General features: G+C 40.5%; 1 protein-coding gene across 1 annotated transcript in view; it reads right to left on the bottom strand.

Moving 5' to 3' along the window:
- Positions 1-3,704: 3,704 nt before the first annotated feature.
- Positions 3,705-19,945, bottom strand: part of KDM5B (lysine demethylase 5B) — a 74,837-nt gene continuing 58,596 nt past the window's right edge. Inside the window, exons 20-27 of the mRNA XM_063113750.1 lie at positions 16,627-16,765; positions 13,813-13,992; positions 13,010-13,168; positions 9,902-10,387; positions 8,352-8,460; positions 7,364-7,518; positions 6,001-6,321; positions 3,705-5,465 (exon numbers count right to left, since the gene is read on the bottom strand). Of these exons, the coding sequence (XP_062969820.1) occupies positions 5,328-5,465; positions 6,001-6,321; positions 7,364-7,518; positions 8,352-8,460; positions 9,902-10,387; positions 13,010-13,168; positions 13,813-13,992; positions 16,627-16,765 (1,687 nt within the window). The 3' untranslated portion in view covers positions 3,705-5,327. The remainder of the gene's footprint in view (positions 5,466-6,000; positions 6,322-7,363; positions 7,519-8,351; positions 8,461-9,901; positions 10,388-13,009; positions 13,169-13,812; positions 13,993-16,626; positions 16,766-19,945) is intronic.

Genomic DNA, 19,945 nt, shown 5'->3' with positions numbered 1-19,945 from the left:
GAAATGAGTGTAAAGAGTTGTATGAAAACCAGGTTGTTTATAAAACTTGCTGTCAACTTATATATGGGTGAAACTAGAAAAGATTGGAGAAATGAGTAAACATCTAGAATTCTAAAATCAAATTCCTTCATGTCTAAATTCATTATCCATTTTAAAGCCCAAGCTGAAATCATAGAAAATGCATTATGGCTACTGTGAATCAAGGCCCTCATCTCCAAATTAATTTTTCTGTTTTAGAGTTTATTAAATGAATATACATATTTATAATTTAGGTTAAAATGAAACGTATCTTTTTCACTTTTTAACTACTGAACTACCTGTCCAAACTGTCTGTAAGCAAAAGGGGCTTTGTGTGTTCACACGAGAATTGTGGTCAGTGAAGAAGCATTGGCGGGGGCAGACAGGAGGTGGTGCTTGAAATTGTACTCCTCTCCAACTTCTAGCTGGGTAAGATTGCCAGGAACAAACTTTTTGGTGTTGGGGGTGTCTTTGGACATTTTATTGTTCTTTTGTTTGTTTTGGACATTTATTTTAGATAGAGCAAATAACTTGCTTCCTAAGAAAGACACTTTTAGTTTCTCCATTTTCCCATCCAAGGAGAAGCAAACAGTCCTTTGGCCTCCACTCACCTGGAACAGATCAAATGACTCACCATTCCATTCTTCTACCACAATGCAGCAGGTTATCCTGAAAATAAAAAACATACCCAAACTCACCATATCCTAGCCCTTCATCCTTGCACAATTACCTCAGAACCAAAACAGGAAGCTGGATTATCTGTTCTGTTGTGGGCTGGCTTTAAATGTTCCATAAAAATGTAAAGGTGCATTCCTATGCAAGTAATATTGAAACATGAAATGTGTTTACATAAATTTTGTGGAAGAAGTGATATATACACTTTACAAATTGATTCTTCATGCCTTGAAAATGGGTTTACAACAGTATTATTGTGTACAAGTTCCTACTTGATACAATTTTTTTTTTTTTTTTTTTTTTTTTGGTCTAGGCAGCTTTTCAGTAACTTTTCTATTACAAGTTACACATGAAACTTTTCAGAGAAAGTTGAGAGACTTAAAAGGACCACATGCAAGGAACTGGTGACAAAGGCAAAGGGTTTAGTGAAGCCATCACTCTGGTGCTTCGTAGTCACCACAATTTGAGGAAGGACCCCGACCTTCGCACATGGAGCTCAATAAAGGCCAACACTGGTATAATCACACTGCTTTCTTCAGCTCTTCTTCCCAACAGGCAACGTTTCATCAGAAGGGGACTGTGTTTTCTGCAGCATTATGATCATTATTAAAAGACCACTTTAATACAGGCTGACACCTAGCATAGACTATCATATGGTCAGTCTGTTACTGAATGAATAACCAGTTCTGGCTTAACACTTGGGAATGAGCAATGACTCTTAAAAATACTTGTCCAATTCTATTTCCTGTTGCAGGCATATAACATCTGTAATCCATTCCAGTCTGCATTATATGGCAACAAATCTAGGTAGGACTGAGCCCAGAAAAACACCCATGAGCACTGAATACTAATCAATGCCTGTTCCTAGCCAGAAGCAGGTATTAATGGACTGCCAAATATCCATCAAGATTATAAGTTTAAAAAAAAAAAAGAGGCAGAAACCCATTACAAAAGAGTCTTCAGAGTACAACCCTGATAGGTAGAAAGAGAAGCCAAGTTTTAGCCCCTTCCAGGTAGGTATCTACTCTGTTCTCAGGCTTGTCCTGCACTAATGCCCAAAGGGCCATGTTGCTTTATATGGTGGGTATAATGGCAAATCAGATGCAACTCAGACACTTCTGCCAAAATATAAGTCCAAAAAAGCCTTGAGATCTTTACGTCTCATTTTCTTAAGCTCTGCATGGCAGGATGAAGCAGGAAAATTTGGGTTTTTACCAATCTCCACCACCACAAGTAGTATCTTTGCTTTAGTGTAAACTTGAGATAGAAAAATGGGTCTCCAGCTATCCCACTGCTGGGAATATACCCAGAGGAATGGAAATCATCAAGTCGAAGGTATACCTGTTCCCCAATGTTCATCGCAACACTCCTTACAATAGCCAAGAGTTGGAACCAGCCCAAATGTCCATCATCAGATGAGTGGATACAGAAAATGTGGTACATCTACACAATGGAATACTACTCAGCTATAAAAACGAATGAAATACTGCCATTTGCAACAACATGGATGGACCTTGAGAGAATTATATTAAGTGAAACAAGTCAGGCACAGAAAGAGAAATACCACATGTTCTCACTTATTGGTGGGAGCTAAAAATAAATAAATTCACACACACACACACACACACACACACACACACACACACACACACACACACACACACACACACCCACGGGGGGGGGGGGAGAAGACAAAACAACTACAATTCCTTGAAGTTGATACGACAAGCAAACAGAAAGGACATTGTTGGGTGGGAGGGGGGAGAGGGAGGAGGGAGGGAGGTTTCGGTAATGGGCCACAATAATCAACCACATTGTATATCGACAAAATAAAATTTAAAAAAAAAGAAAAGAAAAGAAAAGAAAAATGGGTCTCACACCTCACAGGATGAAGAAATGAAACTGTAAAGAAGTCAACTCCCTTCACAGCTAGTCCATATTACACACTCTTTCTCCAGGCTAGAGGCTACATACAGGAATGCTCTTTATTCTACATAAGAAACCCCACCCCCGCCCCCAAGTCTGCTCTGAAAGGAAAAACAAAAATAACAGTCATTGAGGTGAGGTGGGGGCACTACTCATCCACCCTTTGGTGCTGAGTTTACCAGATTCTTTCTCTACCCACTGACCCTCCTCTTGGCTCAGCCTCTAACCTAACAGAGTCCTCCCCATCTCCCGCCTCACATAGCTGCAGGACTACTCAGATGGAAACTGCAGGGTCGGTATCTGTGTGTGTTTTATGTCCTTTCCCCACAAGTTCAGAGGCTTCTCTAGGGTACAGGCCAGCTTCACAGCTAACACACAATGAAACATGGGTTTTAGATAAGAACATCAGTCTGTGGTCATTTTGGGCACAGAGCAGAAGGCATAAATTGGAAGGTAAATATATCTCTGTGTTCGTTTGTAGTATCTGATAGGTATACAAGATAGAAGGAACACTGTAGGAGAACTGGAAGACAAACCCCAGGCTTTGTTATTTACTACAGTATAATTGTGGACAATTGCCACTTTCTTTAACTTTGGCATCATCACATGTAAAAAGATCCACGATTCTCACCTGCAGAGGGGTGGTTCAAATACACACATTCCTGCCTTTCCCCCACTCAGGGATAAAGAGATCCTGCCTCACCAACAACACTAGTGTCAGGGACTGTGTACAACCTACAGGTGAAGATGAAAAACTAGTGGTGGTGGGGGGTTGCTTACTAGGTGGGCAAAAGCTCTTTAAACTCAATGGCAGCAGTGTTCCCTCTTTTAAACTTACTTTCTCAATGGAAGGTGAGGACTGGGTCAGTTGGCATCCTGTCCCAATACCAGAGAGGTTTCTCAGAATTTGGATACTAAAAAGGCCAAACCACTATTACTCCAGGTTGCACTCTGGAGACTATTCTTTGTTGGCCCCAGAATCCCCATCAGACAAGGAGAAACATCACAACAACTGCAGGAAAACTGCAGACAACTAGGAATCATTCTTAAAGAGATTTAATCATTTGAATTGCATAAAAGGGGATAGTACATTTAATTCTCTGCTACATCACAAATTGCTGTTATTGTTGTTGTTTTATTTTACTGAAGACCCAACTAGTTCTACCCCTCTTCAGGTTTATGGCTATAGAATGTGGGGAAAACAAATATTAGCAACAGAATAGGAAAAAGTAAGCAAGTGTCTATTCTGTTCACTGGAATGCCTTCGCTGTTGCAGAACATAGACCTTTAAAAAGAAAAAGGAAGGAAAAGAACTGTGGGCTATCTATGAACAGTAACAATAGTTGGAGTTACAAAGAGACAGAAAAGGAAACCAGGAAGGCAGAGCCTGGGTATTCACAAGTTTCCACTCAACCCATATACTAAACCCGGCCTATGTGAGGATGAATCTTCCTTGGATTTCCTTTCAATATCTAAACTCTAAACCAAGTTTCCCTGTCAACTCAAATATAATAAAGGCATCATTTCCACAAGGAGGACTAACTTGACGATTGGAGTGGTTTGCCAACATTCTGAGAAAGCTTATTCAAAAACACCATGAAAACACAAAATAGGGGGAAAAAAAAAAGAAAAAGAAAGCATGTCTTTAAATACAGGTTCTAGTCCTTGAAGACTGAGGGCTTCTTTATTATCAGGGGCTGGAGGCTATGGCCCACAGAACAGCAGGATACAAAAGAAGAATCCCCTAAGGTTGTCTGCAGGCTAAACCACTCGCTAGTGCAGCCTAGCTGGGCAGAAGCAAAAGCAAGCAACCTCTTCTGGATCTGCAGGCCCACAAGGTGGAGGGCAGAGGAGGTTGTAGTCTAATGGCTCTAAATAACCAGCATTTAGTGTTATATTAGGACCAAGGATTTATTCCACAATATAAACTGCAACATTTGATACAAGCTACCAAAAAATAGGGGAGGAAAGAAAGGGCAGGGAGAAAGCCAAAATACAGCTGTGGCAATTACTTAGAGAGCAGTCTCTTTTCTACATCACTAGTTCATCAGTGACACTAGAAACTAGACATTTGCGTTCTGTACATCAACCAAATGCTAAAGCACCAACACACTGTTCAGAAGTTTGTTTTGTTTTGTTTTAATTCCAGCCACTGAACCCAACATAGAAGTTATTGCTCAGATAAATAAACCTAGTCTACCAAGAAAAAGAAAAGTGGATAAAGAAAGAAACAAACAAAAACCCAAAAAGTGAAAAACTTAAAAGTTCCGCAATGTGGTAACAGGGTAAACAAGAGAGATTCCTCAAATGAGGATTTACAGGAATTTCTGGTGCCCCCCTGGGCACTGAAACTGAGTTGGACTCTTAAGCCGGTAAATCCCAGACAGAGGTAAAATTTTTAATGCTGTACATGAAAAGGTGCAAGCTTCAATGCCTTCCAAATTGGTGTAAACCCCTGCAAAAAACAGCATTTCAAACCTCAACAACCACAAACAGCTTTTAAGGAAAAAAATACAAAAAGTGTCAAAAATTTTTTTTAGTTGTTTTTTCTTTTTTTCAAAGAGTTCTGGAAAAATGATCCCATAAGGAATAGAAATAGCACCGTTTACAGGCTGGCTTGAATACCAGTCCTGTAGCTTTGCTGAGATTTGAAGAAATCTTGGTTGGAGTCCTGAATTACATTAAGAAGGGGGTTTATTTTTGTGTTTTCACTTTCGGCTTGGTGCGTCCTTCACAGTACAGCGCACACAGATGTAGTCTTCCTTCTCTGCCATCTCTGGAGAAACACCAACACAGACCTGGTGAAACCACTGATTGCAGCTGCCATCACACTGGACCCAGTCCACCTGGTTACAAAGAGCAGGGAGATGGGGTTTTCAGAGGAAAAAAATGCGATTCAAAATTGGGCAGGCCAGCCTCAAGATATTCAGGCCGTTTGCCACTAACGGCCACTCTCCCACCACTGGGACTTCTGGCACAACAGCTAAGCCAAATGAGTGTAGCTGGCCCACCAGCCAAAGCAACCGAGTCAAAGTCATTCTTCAAGTCATGACTGCTTTGGGGTTAAGACAATGCTGCCCTGTGACAGGTAAGCAAATGGGCATGACATCAGCACCCCTCCCACCTTCTTAGCGCCGGGACGGTGAAAGCTGGAGGAGCAAGAAAAGGAAAAAGGGAAGAACGAGAGTTTCTTCAAGAAAAGAGAGGAGACCCAGGAACGATGGTAAGAGCAGAGATATCAGTGAGGGGAGGGCTGAGCAATCCATTCAGATCAGCTCAAAGCAGATAAGCAGAAGAGAAAGACCCAGCGAGATGAGGTCTAGCTTACAGGGTTTCTGAGTTATGGGAAAGCATGTCCTCTATGGCCCAAAGCTCACTGACCTCATCTCCTTCTGGCTGCAGACAGCTCACAGCTGGGCAGATGGCATCTTCATCTTCAGAGTCCTCCTGTTCAGAATAGGATGTGTCTGAGGACAGGGAATGAGTTTCGGCAGAACGAACTAATTCATAGCTACGCTCTCTCTCTAACTTGAAATTGTTCATGTCCTTGGGGTGGCTCAGTTTGATTTTCTTCTTTTTTGGGGTCCGCATTTTTCTGACTCGATCCCACCGCTCACTGGAGAGGCCCTCTCTTTCCAAGCGTCTCTTCAGTTTTCTCTCAAGACTGTGGATCCCATCTCGCTTCCCTCGGCAGCAGTCACTCTGGGTGGAAGACGGGCAAATTCAATTTTAGCCTGCAGTTTGCCTACTACTAAAACTAGTGAAGCTAAAGAGAACATATGAATAAGAAACTAGATGGTCCCCCAATCCACAGTGAAAAAGTACTGCATCCGAACCACTGCCACCACCTCCTCCCCCAAGTTCTATGGGACAACCTGTTTGAGTTTAACTAACTTACTTCCCCCCTCATTGTTAGTGCTACCAAAAGAACACTAGAAAAAGAAATGACATTGTCAGCCTTTGATTTAGCCAACCAACAGCAGGAGATGAATAGATTCCCACAAAGATTCTACTTTTTGCCAAATCCGTAAGTGACTACTATACAGTTTCTGTCTAGGTGTTTATGTCTATATTTTGACCTGCATGCCCCTAAGGACCCACACTATCTTCTTGAGGACATACATCCCCATCCCTTACAGGAGCAGTTAAGGTGCATTAACTGAACACAATCAATAACAGTGCTATACTATCCCAAAAGGCTTTCCCAGTTATAATTATATTTTCATCTCTATAGTATTTCTCTTATAGTCCTGCTTCTCACTATTATCACATGGGAATGATGAGATGCATCTTGCTAAAAAGAAATATAAAATTCACATGGTGACTTAAATTAAAACAGGACCAAAATCCAGGCTGTGAGCCCAAACTGTAGCAGGTGATGTCCAACACCTATCTCCCCACTGATAGCTTTAGGAATGAGTTGTGAGACAGACAGTTTACGTCTTCTTCTGGATCAAAGATACCACCTCATTCACCAAACTATTTAAATGGCATGACATTAAAAAGCTAACCTCTGAGGGCCGGCCCATGGCTCACTTGGGAGAGTGCGGTGCTGATAAAACCAAGGCCACGGGTTCGGATCCTATATAGGGATGGCTGGTTGGCTCACTGGCTAAGCGTGGTGCTGACAACCCCAAACCAAGGGTTAAGATCCCCTTACCAGTCATCTTTAAAAAAAAAAAAAAAAAAAAAGCTAACCTCTGCCCCAGACTTTTCTTTCTCCGGCAGCCTCTCAGAAACTTACCTTCTCACTGCTGGATCTAACTGGTGAGCTTCGGTCTGTTTGCTGAGCAGGGCTTGGCTTTGCAAGTAAAGTCTGATAAAGTTCCTGAATTTCAGGAAGGGATACCTGGAGCAACTGGGCTTCCATCAACAGTTCATTCACTTCTACACTAATGCCTGTTAAAGACCAGACCAAATCAAAGTGATGACAACAAAGGATGTTTCACATTCATATTTAGACCTGCGAGATAAGTGGAAGAACTGCCCTTCATACCACTGTCACCCTCTCCTTCTTAAATTACATTTGGTTGAAGTTAGGTTCACTTATTGTGCTTAAAGCTGCAATATAAGAAAAACAGCCAAAGCTAGGTTTCCTAAGTATTCTCATTACTAGAGAAGTAGTAATTCCACACCAAATCCCCACCTCACTTCCTTACTGCTAATGCAGAAGAGATAACTCTGCCTTGACAGTTTTTAATAGAAAGCGCAGAAACAAGTTGATAGCCCAGGGCATGAAAAATCTGAGTGGATCAAGGAGCTCTGACCACATTACTACACACACACTGAGAAAGCTGTGACTAAGGATCAGGGCTCCAGTTGCAGCTTTAGGCAGAACTCATGGGGTAGTCATTATAAACAGGAAAAAAGGAGGTGGGTTCCAAATGTGGATTATTTCTAAGATCCTCCATAGTCTCCTAAGTAATGAAACAACAAGGGAGCCCATGACTTAGCATTTGACCTAAATGCTTGATGTTTATCAGTTGGCATGTGATTAACCCTTTCATCCCTGAAAAGCAATGACCATAAAGCCTTCCTCTCTCTTTCCTTTACATTTATAAACCTTCAAATATGATACCTCCCCTATCTTGTAAATACATAGTAACCCATATCCATAGCATTTAAGGATAAAGCCTTTTCTTATGGTACCTGACCATCTATAACAAAAACCTAGTACAAGATCACCTGTTACTATCCAGCCCTCAAAATAGAAATAACAATGAAAGACAAACCATGGAGGGGGATACAGCTCCGTCCAGTAGAGAAGGGAGAGTGTAAATATGAAGTTCTGTTGTCCCAATCATCAGGCAAGGAAAAAGATGTGCCAGGAGGTTGAGAGACCTAATGCAAGGAAAACATTTTATAATTAGGCTTTTTCAGGATTAAAAATACTCCCACCAGTCCAATGACAGTAGCTTGGGTATTAGGCAGGCAACTGGGAAGAAAGAAAGACTTGATTTTCCCAAACTGAAGAGTTCCCTGGCATCTTAGAACTCATATCTTCCTGAAGACCAAGCCTTTAATCTTCCCACTTTCACCTGGACTGATTTCAGAGCGGTGAAGAAGACTATTGGGACATAAGCCATTTTCTCTGTGTGAAAACAGATCATACAGCCTTTTAATCCTTATATAAATCTCCTTATTGAAGATTATAACAGTGAACACAGACATGTACCCCCCTTTGAGTAAACCAAGTAAAGATCTGTCAGAAATCATTAGTACCCATCTCCCTACCTTCCTCAATGTGTTATTAATGGAGCCAGGGGAAGCACTCTTTTGACCATGAATTAGTAAACAACAATTGTGTCCTAGCACATCCTGGAGTCACAAATGACTACAGTGTAGGCTGCCCAAACAGACAGACACAGTTCATGTGTGTAACAAACACTTAATTGATCATTTGCTATATCCCAGGCACTATATTTCAGTAGCCAGGAAAAAAATTAAAAACTAAAAACCAAGGAAACAAATATGATAGGGACCATTTTTTGGCCCTTATCCCTGATCTGCTGAACATTTAACTCATATAATTCATGTGTCTGTTCATATGGTGCAAAAGAGGTGTGATATCTCTGATAGAGAAATATGTACTATATTTCAAAGTCATCATGTTAACCTTAAAATAAGATTGAATACTGCTCTCCTGACTGTACTTTTTCCATATCTTCACATTTTTTTCCTGCAGCCATCAACAGAAGAAGAAAGAAGACGCTGCCCATTCCAGGGATGGTCAAAAGAATCTGAAAGACCGCAGATGGTGTGAAACCCATGGCCTTTCCTCTGAAGCAACACAGCACTCAAATGCTTCCAAAAACTATTCCTCCTCAAAGGTCAAGAAGAGATAGAAGGCAGAAAGCACTTTCCCTTTCTATTCAGTGGCTTACATAAGCAGTAGGCAAAAAAGTTTTTAGTCAAACAAAAATTTAAAAATACATATATATGTACAATAGGCACACATGTCATCCACCAAAAACAAAACAAAACGTATTTATGCATATGTTAAATATATATGAGTTAACACATACATTAATGGAAAAAATATTTGCATGTGCTCTATAGAAACAGAGTACCTGAGACACAATTCCTAACTATTAGGAGCAGAGAAAACTAAAGAGCACAGTAGGTATGCATGACCCTTGAAGTGGGAAGCTATAGGCAAAGTGAGTGCTGGTAACAGTAAAGCAATTACGAAGGGAACAGGAAAGTAATTAGCAACACACCAGAGCTACAAATTCAGAGCTACACAAATTCCAAAAACCCCGAAAGAAAAGTCCAGACTCACCTTGTTTGTCTCTGACACCTGTCCTGCTGAGGCTTGCCATCTACTATATAACAGTCCTGTACCCACTCGATCCTGCACAAATTTTAGATTCCCTGATGAAAGCAGTTGCTGGGCTCTGTGTTGCCAGTTCACGGTTCTTTCAATCATATATCGAAGTGCATCTCCCTCAGGAAGGCGAACTCGGATACGCTGCAGGGAGGCCAGCAGGGGCAGAATTTTCTCTAATGGAGGTTTCTCTGACCTCCGACAATGGGGACAAAGCCAGATTCGTGGGCTTTGTGAAATACTGGGTACAGCCACACAGCTAGTATGGAAAGCATCCCTGCAGAGTTCACATTGGATCATAGGGGCAGCTGGTGCTTTCTGACATAGGCAGACCTTCATCTCCACATCTTGGACAGGTGACAGCAATTTCCCTTCATTGGCAAATCTGAGAGATTGCAAGGCTTCCATTTCCCTTAGGCGAGCTTCCCCAAGTGTTGCCATCTAAAAAGCAGTTAACAATCAAGGATGACATCATAGAGAACTAAGCCCTGCTTAACACTCAAGGTCCTAGTGGGACCTTAACACTTAGGTCCTAGTGGGCTCCATAGCAGAGCATCGGCATTCACATCCTGGCTCTGTCTCACACTAAGCGGTATGAGTGACCTGCAACATATTCCACTATGCCTACATTTCCACATGTATGGAGATGAGAACAGAACCCACCTCACAAGACTGTGATGATTATTAAACGAGACGTGATAAAACACTCTGTCTAGCATATTCTAAATACAATGTGAACAACTACCTAACATATACCACTTCTTAAAAGTCCAACTTCCTTGCATATTCATCTCCTACAAATTTACTTCTCTTGAAAAATACAGGCTTTTCACACTCTAGACAGTTGACTGTAGCAGTCTATGTCTCTTACTGTCTTTCAACGTTAAGGTCTTACATGTGTACTGAACATAGCAACTATAAATAATGAAACTGGATCCCTCACATAAAAATTTAAATAGAAACCATTTTACCAGACTTCTCTCTCTCTCTCACTCTCTCTCTCTATCACACACACACACACACACACACACACACACACACACACACACACACACACACACACACACACACACACTATAAAATAAGATTAGAGCAAAGACAAAAAACAAGTGATCGGCAAGGTTGCTTTTCTGTAGAAAGTTGCAATGTAATCATATGCAAAGTCTTTCCTCTTTACTAAGGATAGCCAAGTCCCAGGAAAGTGCTAAGCTCAGTTAACCTGTATGAGTTACTTGAAAATACACACAAACAGAATTAACTTCATAGTAAAAAGCTGAAGTGAGGGCTGGCCGGCTAGCTTAGCTGGTTAGAACATGGTATAACAACAGGGTCAAGGTTTCGGATTCCTATACTGGCCAGCCGCCCCCTCAAAAAAGAAAAAGCTGAAGTAATAATGAACATATTTCTGAACATCGTTTACAAACTATCCATAAATGGAACTTTTATGGGAAAGGACTAAGCACCTACTACACGCAAGGTATTCAATAAATAAGCAGGCCCAGGCATTACAGATTTATTCATTACATGCCATGAAGTAAAAGTAGAGTCTAAGGTGACAAATTCAAATCAGTAGCCATGTCAGAGTTGTCCACCACCACCTTGAAATTAACATCTAGTTTCACTGACCAGTTTGCCCCCAAAAACCTGGACCACTAAAGTCCTCCTCTAGTATTTCACCTATGGCTAAAGAATAGATACATAGGGGAAAAGCATGGATTTTTTAATACTGAGCATTCCCACTAGAAACAAAAGCTATAGGCGGTGGGACCTATTCTATTTTCCCAGTTCTATTCCCAAGTCCTTAAAATGTTAATTTGTCACAGTTATCATGTCTGCCCACCTTTGGATCCATCATGAGTCACCATATGAGGCACCATGAGTCATAAGAATGACTTAAATAAGATCAGAATGAACTCATCATTACCTCTTTTTGGACTGGGGAAGAAAATGTATACAGCAGGGCTTAGGAAAGAAAGAAAAAGATCTAAAAGTAAATCAGGTAACAAAGCTTAGGTATATATTTTTTAAACCCACATATTTTTGTGGATGAATAAAAAGTACAGCAAACATATATGGGTAATGGGATAACAACGTACGTCCCATAGTTTAGAAATGAAAAGCAAATGACTAACCTTTCAAGAGTTCTACCATAAACCAACAGATAATATATATAGGAGGAGTTTTAAAACCATAGACTAGATGGGCATAGACTAAACTACATGAAAGATATTTCATGCAAAGTTTCAGACATATATGAATTTCAGGGGAGAGGGACTGTAACTTTGTTAGTCTTTACAAAAACAAACCACAGATATATAATAGTGGACCAAACTGGCTATCTTAAAAACACCAGAATGGTGTTCAGGTAGCAGAAATCTAAATAGAACTTGATTGAAAGTACAAATATACCCCAAAGAAAGTCTGTGTCAAAATACATACATAATCAAAGCAATCACAGGTGGTCAGGCAGCTACAAGGGAACAGACAGAGGAAAAGGTACCCTGGCCCAAGGATGAATCCATTTAGTCTAGTACTAGCAGCAGGTATATATTCCTACACTAAAATGGGCAATGTTTCGTGCAATTAAAAGCACACAAATCACATAGCTATTTTCTTTTATCCCAGCACTGTTGCTCACTAAACATTAGCTAGATACTGCTTCATCTTCTTGAAGATGATATCTTTGAATCAACAATGTTTACCAAATGCAGGTCAGACTCAAATAAGTACCCAGTATACTTTTAAATGTATTTACTATAAATTAATAAGATGGCATTGCAGTTTCATATATCTGTTAGCCTTGATATCCTTAGTCAGCATTCAACAGGCATTGACAAGACTTTCTGAGCCTGCAAGATTCAGACAGGGAGGCCTACCCTGAATCTTCTGCACCTCTATGCATATTCCATTCAAAACTTTTACACTTTGACAACATTCAAAAAGTCTTTTTAGTAAAGCAGTACTTTTGAGTTATTCAACTTGCCTTCTCAATATTCCTGTAAACTAGAAAGGGTTAGAAATTATCCTCCCCAACAACAGAGAAAGAAGAAACCCCCTACATACAGCTGAAGCAGTCTCTTTGCTTTCAGTTAAAGCTCTCTCCAGGTCACTCAGATTCTCTAATTTGGTGCTTTTTTTCTTCCCACTTGGCAAGGGCTCCTTTAACTTTCTCTGCTTTCTTTTCAATCCCAAAAGGCCAATATCACATCGAGGACACAGCACCTAATGTAGGACAAAGCACAACCACTGGTAAAATGGATTTCAGATAAAGCATTAGGATGTCGCAAAATAAAAGCCTAAGTAGTGGGAAGGATGTACATTTCTTAGTATCTAACACTTTCTTTGTGACATACAGCCCTGAGGCCAGAAGACTCTCCCCTACAAAAAAGAAAAGGAGGCAGGTAGGCTCACAAAAGATTAACTTTGGTTCCAGATTCAATTAAACAATAAGTAAAAATGTGACATGTACCCACAGATTCCAATCATCATACATAAGGAACAGCTTACAGAAAATACAAAAATTTCAGCTAAAGCACTTTATAGAAGTTGGGTGGGATTATTTCTCAGGCTTACTAAATTTAGGTGGTGAAGCACGGCCAAGTTGAAGAGTCCAATTCAACAGAGACAGAGGAACTTCACCCAATAGGAAAATGTTCTTTAGACACTAAATGCTATCCCTAAATGTATCCAGAAAACCATTTAAAGGTTGCTTCACCAGAAGATGAGAAGAATCTTCCTAGCTCTACCAGAAAAACAACTCACAGAACACAGATCAATTAGTGATGTCACCTTTGTATGTGATGGACTGCATGTTTTACCAAACTAGGAGATCTAAGGTCTTACAGCTGAACTGGTTGCAAACTTACCTCTAAGAGAGAATATGGAGAATTCTCAGTCAAGAATGTATTAGCAGCACATTCTTTCCAAGCCTGAACCTCAGCTACTAGTGATTCCAGTCTCGGCAAAGAATTCAGATGTACCGGGATAGATCTGCCTCGTGTAACAAGTTCTACAAGTGTGTCTAACACTGGCACACGTCCTCCAGCCTAATCAAGAAAAATTATAGCAATTTAGAAAAAAGAATACTTCTATGTAAAATACGAAAAGCACAATTCAGATTGGTCCATGATCAATGCACCGATTCAGATTACTCCATGGTCTCAACATGTTAAATTCACAGATGTTGATAAAACCTGCCAGGTGATCAATGGTAGTGGGGGTAGAAATGACAATTGTTCTTTCACTTAAATACTTAGAGAACCTGGTCTGTGCTAGGCCCCAAGGATACAAATGTGAGTATGACAAACACAGTACTGGGTCCCTTTGTTCTGACTTCTAAATTTACTCATTGCACTAGTCCCTATGGACAGTTTGGAAAAAAAAAAAAAAAAAACAGAAATAAAGGTTAATACTAACTCAAGACTTTCACACTGACTTACATAAAAAAAGCAAGAGAACAATATTTTACTCCAATCCACTCACTGATGATGAATTAAAGTAATTCAGTGTAAATTACTCAGAAAACTAAAATATAAGTTGAGAAAGCACAGTGGTTCACAAACTTTAGCATGCACAAGAATCATCTGGAAAGCTGTTTAAACACAGTTTCCTGGGCCCCATCCCCATATATTTTGATTCAGTAGGTCAGAGAAGGGTCTATAAATCTGCATTTCTAACAAGTTCACAGGTGATGCTGCTGCTGCTGCTGCTAGTGCTAATGCAGCTGGTCTGGGAATCACAGTTGGAGAATGAGATAGCCAAACTGGAAAAAGAATAAAAGCATTAGGTTATGGGGGATGAAATGTATCAATGTTGCTCTAATACAATGGTAAATCTTATCATCACTAATGGTAGTTTATCCAGGTATGTCTCCTGATATAGGAGGAGTTTGATGTGATGCAATATAAAGTATATAATATCACCTGACACGTTAACATATTCTAGTCAAAAATGTTTAACTCAAATCCACCAAGGGTTTGAAACAAACTTCCAAATTATAGGAAATACAGAGGATAGAACACACTACAAAGAAACAACCAGACAAATCTCAAAGGTGGAGTATACCATGGGATAACTGTTCTGGACAGTGACATGAGAAAAAGTTAAGGTGGGGAGAGGAACTCTATAGGATTAAAAGAAACTTAAAGAGATATCAACTAGGTGCAGTGTGTGATCCTAGATTAGAAAAAGAACCACAGAGACATTTTTGGGACAACTAGGGAAGACCAGGGAGATTGATATTTCACTGCCTTTCATATTTATTCTTACAGGATTGAAACTGTTATGAAATGGTTTCTTGCTGTCAAGTCACGCCTATTAGTCCTTAAACACATGATGCAAGAAAAAGTTAGGCTATTTTTTCACAATGGAGTAAAACTTGCTTTTTGCCCTTATAGGCACTATTGCAAACACAGTAAGTAGCATATACATAGAAAATATGAAGGGAATAAACTCATCCAAAAGTATGTCCTTGCTTTTGATGAAATGCTAGCCTCTCCTTATTGAAATAACCTCACCTTCTGGCTGCTACCTGTAACTGAGTGAAAGGGGAGACCATGACTAAAACTAATTACTATAGTACCAATAATCGTTGCCAAGAACCTGCAACCAAAGCTCCCATTAAGGTTTATGTGCATAGTAAATACTTTCCTCCTTTTTTTCTTTGGCTTGCTGAGGTCACCCCTTAATTATGTTATCTCCTCAAACAATGTATCATCTTTTCCCTATTAACTAGAACAGATGCCCAGATATTTTGTTTCAAGCATTTGTCTAGAATTGTCCTATTGACATTTGTTAGCAACCAGCCAATTAGCACCATTTAAAATTACACAAACATTCAGAAAACCAGATAGTATTTTATTCCTAGAATCTGAAGGCTTCAACGAAAACAGAACTTCAAACTTTTTTTCTCATAGGTCCCTAAGACTTATTGGTTTATGATGATTGGAGAGATAAAGACACCCTCTACCAACCACTTTCAAATTAAGTTATCCAGCTGAAGATTGGATAAACCACACAATGCATTTTTTCTGTACCTTAATAATGCTACAAGTAAATTTAATTCTTTAAAAAAAATTTACATGCAAATCAATAAGTATAACATCTAACACAGGGCCAAAAACACTTGCTGATAATTATTTTGGATACTTTGGATAATTACTTAGGAACTTGGTAAGTTTAATTTCTTTTGTAGAGTTGGGAGGGTACATTTAAGTCACTACTTTATGACAGTTCTGGGCCTTAGGACACAGTTTGGTCATGTAATCATATAACTAGATTCACTGAATCTGCTACTTTTGACTGTCTGAACACTCTAATGTTGTTGACAAGCCAACAAGAGGTACCAATACTTATCAATAAATAAAAACCACATCTTCTCTCACAACTTCATTTTTAACTCTTTTCCTTCACTCTGCAACCAAGTACTCAAGCTTGCTATGTAAGACTTCCCAGCTCTCAGAAAAAGATGGTTGAATTGTCTTAAGCTTTAAATATTTGAGCCAACTGGTCAGGATAATAGCTGGCAAGTACATGCAAATAAGGCTGAAAAGAATGAGTAATCTGGTCAACACCCAAAACAACAAATCAGTACAGTGAGATCCAACATATTATCCTTTACAGCTTTCCAATTACTGCTCTTTAAAAATGCACTTATCCATTCAGGACTTTTTTTAACCAACCTGCAGGGCCTCTACATCCTGCAGCCAGTCTCTGGCTCTCTGCACTGAGTCTTTCAGAGCCACACCATTGGGCAGATATGCTGGGATCTCCTCAATTTCCTTCACTGCTGTAGCAAGACTACTCAGTGAATGCCGTGGTCTACAAAAATTAAACACAAAGATTTCTCAGCATTTTATATACAGTTCATTTTTTTTTTAATTAAAAGAAGGCATTTATTTTCTTTTATTTTTTTCATTCTGAGTATAACATGAAGTGAATCAGATAATTTCTCTTGAGCTGTATTAAGTACTATATTCTTGCTATTATATTAGCTTTTCACAAGGTGTCACTATTCTTCAAAGAAACATAAGAACATTTACTGAAAGCAAAAAAGAGTTTCATTTTAAGATAAATCTTAAATTTACAAATCTTAATCAACTAAATGCTTGGTTGCACGTATAACATTCCTGTTATATACAGTTCATTTTTCTTATGGTAACCAAAGAGAGTAGAAAAACCATTTCAAAGGAAATTCAGTATGGTAAATAAATTTTTGCAAATGGCACTGATGACTAGATATCAAATAACTAGATGGCTGTATAAGATTTAAGAGCGTTTAACATAAAAAAAAAGCACATGACTCAGTGAAGCATCTAAGTTCTACTTACTCCTGATTTTATGATGGTACAACCACAAACTTCCATTTGTAGAAGGTAACTAACTTACTGACAGATAATTTCCTCTATGTTAAACTAGATACACTGTTACATAGTTTCACTAAGAAAATTTAAATTCTCTAAGATAATAACATATTCAAAGTACAGTACCAAAAACTTCTGTACCCACTCTGCTCAATGAGCACTATTTTAGGATTACAAAACAATGTCTATAACCTGGATTTTTTTATGCTTTATGTTGTCAACTGGACCAATAAAGACCTGTCAGAAAGAAGCAAGATTAGAGAGGAGCTTCATTCTCTTCCCCTCCTTGATAGCTAGCCCTTAGATGGCTAGCCTGAGTCCAATCAAATCTCTCAAATAGAGATAAGGTGTCCTGAAGTACTAAGCAATGGCACAAATGTATATAGTTCTGTTCCTATTGAAAATTATCTGCACTATCATCATTTTACAGAACAGTACATATTAACTCTCAGATATTTCTCTTTAAAAATCCTTGGGAGGGGGCCGGCCTGTGGCTCACTCGGGAGAATGTGGTGCTGATAACACCAAGTCAAGGGTTAGGATCCCCTTACCGGTCATCTTTAAAAAAAAAAAAAACTCCTTGGGAGGGCCGGCCTGTGGCTCACTTGGGAGAGCATGGTATTGATAACACCAAGGCCAAGGGTTTGGATCCCTATATAGGGATGGCCAGTTAGCTCACTTCAGAGAGCGTGGTGCTGACAACACCAAGTCAACGGTTAAGATCCCCTTTAAAAAAAAAAAAAAAAAAACCTCCTTGGGGCTTCCGGTCAAGATGGCAGAATAGACAGTACCCAGCATCACCCTCTCCCACAAATCAGCCAATTTACAACTATTAGAAAGCAATGACAGACAAGCTGGGGCTGCTAGAGATCAGGGGAAGGGTAGGAGAGACCTACAGAGTGCATGAAGGCAGGAAAAGCCACGATGAGAGAAATAAAGAACCACTCCAACCATTTCGAGCTCTGGCCCTTCAAGTCTGGAGCTGGTGAGCACATGGAGCAGGAGCTGGCAAAAGCCACAGCTGTGCCCTTCGTATGAAGTTGCTTGGAGGTGGCAGGGGAGAAGAGGGTCTTGGTGGCTCTCAGGCCAGCAGGACTACTAATGGGGTTCCCATGGACTCACATAGGAGCAAGGAGCCACAACAACTGAAAAAAAGGAGCCATTCAGAGGCCGATGAGTCACCACAAGGGACCAGCATAGGGCCTATCCCATAGGAAGTGTTTGGGGCACAGGTGGTAGGGGAGATGGGCCCACTGGGGGAACATCAGTACACAGCATGGACAGCTGATCTGTCCCCCAATCAGTGAAGGACTACTCAGCAGAGACTGGACAGGAATATAGTACTGCAGGGGGTGCAGTTTGCTGAAAAGACTCAGGCCTACACCAGAGTTTATATACAACCCAGGTGGACAAGATCTCACAAGAGCCAGAAGTACCTATAAGGCCAACCATTAAAACCTGAGCTGCACAAAAAGCCTTCCCCAGGGAATAAGCAGCCAAACAGCAATTTAGCTCAACCACTGAGTTCAAGTACTGGTCCCCACAGGAAGCCCCCTATTTTAGAAGTAAGCAAAGGACAACAAATTAGTTCCACTGCAGAGTTTCAGTGGTAGGAACAGCAAATAATCCAACACAGAACTGAAAGAAAAAACAAAATACCCACAGACCACAGACAAAGTTTGATATTAGCTAGTAATTGTCTCTCATCACCAAAGAACACCTATAAAACCTAGAAGGACTGGAAGTCCCCTGGGCTACCAAGCCAGGGAGGGGGTAGGGCTGGGGGCCTCAGCCATGGCCCCCACCACCTGCAAGCAATCCTGAGGGAGAGGGGCCAAGGGCCTCAGCCCCAATCCCCTGACACCTGCAACCAGCCCAGTGACAGCTACCGAGCTGCTGTAGGAAGCACCCCAGGCTCTGCCAAGCCAAGGCGGTGGGGGGCCTCGGGCCTCGGCCACAACCCCGACACTCACAACCAGCCTAGTGACGACCACTGAGCCACTGCAAGAAGTGCCCCAGGATCTCCCAAGCTGGGGTGGTGGGGGACTGAGGACCTCAGCCATGCCCCCCCAACACCCACAACCAGCCCAGTGATGACCAGCAAGCCACTAACTGCAGGAAGCAAGCACTCTGGCCTCTAGAGCTGGCGCATTGTAGGGATGAGGGCTTCAGCCACACCCCTCTGACATCTGCACCCAGCCTAGCAATGACCAAGCCACCTCTGGAAGCCCCCTGGTCTCCCATGCAGGAATGAGGGGGGGGGGGTGCCACAGGCCTCAACCCTGCCCCTCCTTCTTCCTCCTTCTTTCACCCTATTTCTTTCCCCTTCCCTCTCCCGCTCCCAGTCAACTGCTCTGCAACATCATAAGAAAAAAAAAAAAGGAATATTAATAAATAAATAAACTTAAAAATAAATAAATAAAACTCCTTGGGACCTTACTTATTAACTCTGGATTTAAACAGTTCCATCTACTTGTAAATTTTTTTTTCTCTCAAAGACAGTATTATCAGGGCCAACCGAGTTGTCATTAAACCAAATCTAGAAAAGGTATGTCCATTTGAATCATTCATTTCATAGTCGGTAAAATAAGAAAAAATTAATACTCTTTTACCCAAGTTCCAAAGCAGCCCCAAAGAA

The sequence above is a fragment of the Cynocephalus volans genome, chromosome 11, assembly GCF_027409185.1.
Source record: "Cynocephalus volans isolate mCynVol1 chromosome 11, mCynVol1.pri, whole genome shotgun sequence".
Lineage (NCBI taxonomy): Eukaryota > Metazoa > Chordata > Mammalia > Dermoptera > Cynocephalidae > Cynocephalus > Cynocephalus volans.
Note: the sequence above shows the minus strand (reverse complement) of the source record. Positions and strands in the feature narration are given on the sequence as shown.